Raw genomic sequence first — 4,496 nt, 5'->3', positions numbered from 1 at the left:
TCATCAGCACAGTTTCTTCTCACACCTTTTCCATTAAATACGATTAAAAACACAACTGAAAAGCATAATGTTAACAAATGTTATTCCAGGTAAAGGCAATTAATTTACATGTTTGATGTAACCACCAAAACAAATCATCACTCAGACACATTGCTTCTTCTGGCACGGATCACATTGGCTTAATGTCAATAAAAAAGCTTTGCAAAATTCAATATATAATATTTCATCCAAAATCACATATACATCTTACCACCAAGAGTCAGTTCCTTCAGTTTTTTGTTTTATTTTTTTCAAGCTTCAAGGATCGCTGCTATTCTCACCAGCACAATTGTGACTCTCAGCACCCTGTTTAGTGAAGAATTTTTTAGCACAAACGCTGCAACTGAATGGCTTGTCTCCATTGTGTGTTGTTGTGTGGCTTCGTAAATGCGACTTTTGAGAGAAACTCTTGGCACAAACTGAGCAGGAAAAAGGTTTTTCTCCACTGTGTGTTCTTGTGTGGCTTGTTAAATTTGCCTTCTGAGAGAAGCATTTTCCACAAACTGAGCAGGAAAAAGATTTTTCACCACTGTGTCTTCTTGTGTGGATTGTTAAATGCGACTTTCGAGAGAAACTCTTGCCACAAACTGAGCAGTAAAAGGGTTTTTCTCCACTGTGTGCTCTTGTGTGGATTGTTAAATGCAACTTTCGAGAGAAACTCTTGCCACAAATTGAGCAGGAAAAAGGTTTTTCACCACTGTGTGTTCTTGTGTGCCTTGTTAAATGTGCCTTTTTAGAGAATCCTTTGCCACAAACTGAGCAGGAAAAGGGTTTTTCTCCACTGTGTGTTCTTGTGTGGATTGTTAAAAGCGACTTTTGAGAGAAACTCTTGCCACAAACTGAGCAGGAAAAGGGTTTTTCTCCACTGTGTGTTCTTGTGTGGATTGTTAAAAGCGACTTTCGAGAGAAACTCTTGCCACAAACTGAGCAGGAAAAGGGTTTTTCTCCACTGTGTGTTCTTGTGTGGATTGTTAAATATGCATTTTGAGAGAATCCTTTGCCACAAACTGAGCAGGAAAAGGGTTTTTCTCCACTGTGTGTTGTTGTGTGGATTGTTAAAAGCGACTTTCGAGAGAAACTCTTGCCACAAACTGAGCAGGAAAAGGGTTTTTCTCCACTATGTGTTCTTGTGTGGATTGTTAAATATGCATTTTGAGAGAATCCTTTGCCACAAACTGAGCAGGAAAAAGGTTTTTCTCCACTGTGTGTTCTTGAGTGACTTGTTAACGTTGCGTTTTGAGAGAAGATTTTGCCACAAACTGAGCAAGAAAAAGGTTTTTCTCCACTGTGTGTTCTTGCGTGCCTTTTTAAACTTGACTTTCGAGAGAAACTCTTGCCACAAACTGAGCAGGAAAAGGGTTTTTTTCCACTGTGCGTTCTTGTGTGTTTTATTAAATATGACTTAAAAGAAAAGCTTTTGCCACAAACTGAGCAAGAAAAAGGTTTTTCTCCACTGTGTGTTTTTGCGTGCCTTTTTAAACTTGACTTTCGAGAGAAGCTTTTGCGACAAAATGAGCACGAAAATGTTTTTTCTCCACTGTGTGTTCTTGTGTGCGGTTTTAAAGACAACTTTGAAGTTAATGAGTCAGTGTGACATGCCCTTTCCTCTTTGGCTTGCCCATCATCGTCATCATCATCATCATCAGGAGAGCATGATAATGTGTCCTCATTTTGTGCTTGTGATGGCCCCCAGTGGTCTTCGTCACCTTCTGTTGTCACGTGATGACTTGAGTTGCTGCTTGTAGGCTCCGCCCCTCTGTTGTCCTCACGCTCACCCATGTTTTCATCTTCAGTCTTTATAGGGACAACGTTCAGTGGTGACTTGTTGATCTCCTCCTCCTCCTCCTCCTTTTTGATGTGAGTCAAGTCTGGCTCCTCTTTCACAGAACGGAGATCATTTTGTCTGACGTCTGCAGGACACAAAAAGACAAATTTGGTTTGGTCAAGTCAAAGCTCAGGCGGCAACTTTGTCTGATATTGTTTCTACCGTGCTACCTTGACTTGTGCCTGCCGCACACGGAGCAATGCGTGCGACCCCGATTTGGACCGGACCATGGGGGTATTTCACAAAATTACGTCCTACGATGTAAACCTCCCTTTTCTACCAGCACAGCTGTGATAAACGAGCATCTGAAAAGGAAGCACGTTGCGGCTGATGCCAGATTTAATTCCTGACATAGTCACAGACGTTTCTGGAAGCGAACTGAAGTCGGCACACACACGCTATTGTGTGGGTGTGATGGAAGACCTGTTGTGGGACCCCAACATATTGATGCAGACCACTGGGGGTCATCGCAACATAATGTCATCGATAAAATAGGAATCCTTCAAGTGAAATATGTTAACAAGTATTTCTTTTTGCATTTCGAGATAGAACTAAATGTTCCTGGGCTTGTTGGTAGAAAAGGGGGTTGTGACGTTTTCCCTTTTTAAGACCATTGTAAGCCAGTACAAAGTTCATAAATAAGACCAATACGTACTTGATTTTTTTAAAAACTTAACCCTTTGTGTTTTATCCACTAAAATTCATCAACCGCCATTGATCTTTTTGCCGCAGTGTGCACAGTTTTTAGAGTCAGGTTGAATCATTCCATAAGGAATTGCTTGAACAAGATATGTGAGAGAAGTTATTGTAAAAAAACGCAACAAGCCTGCACAAATGAATCACCCAGCCAAGATTGTCTTTGTCACTTGCAAGGAGCAGTCCGCCAAAGAGAAAAGCGTTCCCGCTCCTGTGCGGCCTTTTATTGAAGCACAGCAAAGCAATTTGTATATGCCAACTCATAAAGAATGGAAAAACATGAACACTTTGACTTTATCACACCCGTCCACACGCTTCCTGTTGTTCGAACGGTTTCAGCTTCCAAGACATGTTTGGGTCACACTTCTGTTCAATGCGAGCTAAACGGTTTCCTGTCAAACACGGTTCAAGACGTGCATCTGTTTTTGTGGCTTCCTGCTAAACTGCCAGCATAGACACAACTCTGTTACCACTGAACTCACGTTTTCCTGTTTAAGAGGTCCATGTTTTTGTGACCTTCTATTAACCCGTAAGCATAGTTTTGAAACATGATGAGATGACAAACTTAATTTCTTTCACAATAATATAAAAACATTCGCAGATATAGCAAAAACAAATTGGAGAAGCTGTGGAGCAGAGCACAACATCAGTCAGACCCCGGGTCCACGACCTCTCTGGCAGAGACGCAAACAGAGCTTTCGCTTCAGAGTGACCCATTCACTGTCTACCAAAGTGTCGAAATTCGGAAAATGTTCCATAACAGAAGAATTCGTAATGGGTGCTGAAACACCACACCCTGCTAGTGACATGGAGTATTCTACATCTGAAATTAACTCCGCCAACCGTCTTCACCAATGGGCCGAAATCTTTAGTATGATGATGCGAACCGATTGTTAATGTGATTTGTGGCTCAGCGAACATGGACAATTCTGACCGTTTCCTCGGCTCTGGGGCAAGGCACACATGCGAGGCAGCACCGGTAGACATCACAAATACATAATCCTAATGCAAGATGCACTTCTGACCCTCGAAATTGGGTGAATGCATCCTGACAAACCAAATAATCATAACTCAGTGTTCAATGCAAAGGACCAATTGGTGGTTTGAAGGGGTGGAGGCGGCTTCACCACGCAGACCAGAGCAGGAACAAGACGTACCAGCAGCGGGAGGATGGAGACCCTGGTCTCAGAGCTGCCCAGTCGACTGGAACGGAGGACAACATATGCTTCCCCCGGCGGATGTGCACAGTCAAATTCAGTCCCACTCGAATTCCAGCGTTTGTTTCACAGGTGCGGGTTCAGTCCATGGCAGTGACTTGGCCAATCTCAAGAGTCCCACAAGCATGAGAGTATTGTTGCTCATTGTTGCTCTTCAAGCTTGCAAAGCGTGGAATATCTGGTTCCACCATCAAAAACTGTTGTCCATCAATCGTCACCGGAATGCCAAGACCTGCCGGTCCTTGAATGCTGAGGCTCCGCGGGCACCCCTTTCGTGGAATGGGGTCCCAATCGGGTTGAGGCGTCAAGTGTGCGTTTGGAAGCCATAGAAGCATTGTCGGAGGAGGGGGTAGCGATGGCGCCCCGGTGCTAGTGGAGCTCTTTGTGACAGGCATGGCACTGGACCACAGGATGGCACATTTCAGGAAGTGGCTCGGTTTGGACCGCTCATCACCCAGTCACCCCACACCCCACAGCAAAAGCACGTCCCACTCACAACCCATCTCTATAACCACCCCTACTTCTGTTACCAGGGTTCGCGGTTAACCGCTTCCCGATTGCCCGGGGCAAGTGAAATTTGGCCACGGGCAAGGTAAAATTATGGGCAACTTGCCCGATGGGCAAGCAGTTTTTAAAGTTAACCGCGAACCCTGGTTACGTGACCTTGTTGACCAGCCGGTGCGGACAACAAGCCTGCTGTGGCGCTGCGTCACCAGAAC

At 44.3% G+C, this 4,496-nt stretch overlaps 1 protein-coding gene across 1 annotated transcript; it reads right to left on the bottom strand.

The window, feature by feature from the left end:
* LOC148341992 (uncharacterized) lies at positions 1 to 3,951 on the bottom strand. The gene is made up of 2 exons (XM_088288730.1): positions 3,718 to 3,951; positions 1 to 1,949 (listed from the first exon to the last, which is right to left on the bottom strand). Exon 2 carries the CDS (start codon positions 1,816 to 1,818, stop codon positions 298 to 300), a length of 1,521 nt encoding a protein of 506 aa, XP_088144856.1. The 5' UTR covers positions 1,819 to 1,949; positions 3,718 to 3,951; the 3' UTR covers positions 1 to 297.
* Between the last annotated feature and the right edge of the window lie 545 nt (positions 3,952 to 4,496).

Source organism: Idiotropiscis lumnitzeri, chromosome 2 (genome assembly GCF_059441095.1).
Source record: "Idiotropiscis lumnitzeri isolate Australia: NSW breed Sydney's pygmy pipehorse chromosome 2, RoL_Ilum_1.0, whole genome shotgun sequence".
Lineage (NCBI taxonomy): Eukaryota > Metazoa > Chordata > Actinopteri > Syngnathiformes > Syngnathidae > Idiotropiscis > Idiotropiscis lumnitzeri.
This window is presented reverse-complemented; position numbering and strand designations above follow the sequence as displayed.

Excerpts from the sequence above, each read along its gene's own strand:
- LOC148341992 (XM_088288730.1), bottom strand. The coding sequence starts at position 1,818 with ATGGGTGAGCGTGAGGACAACAGAGGGGCGGAGCCTACAAGCAGCAAC.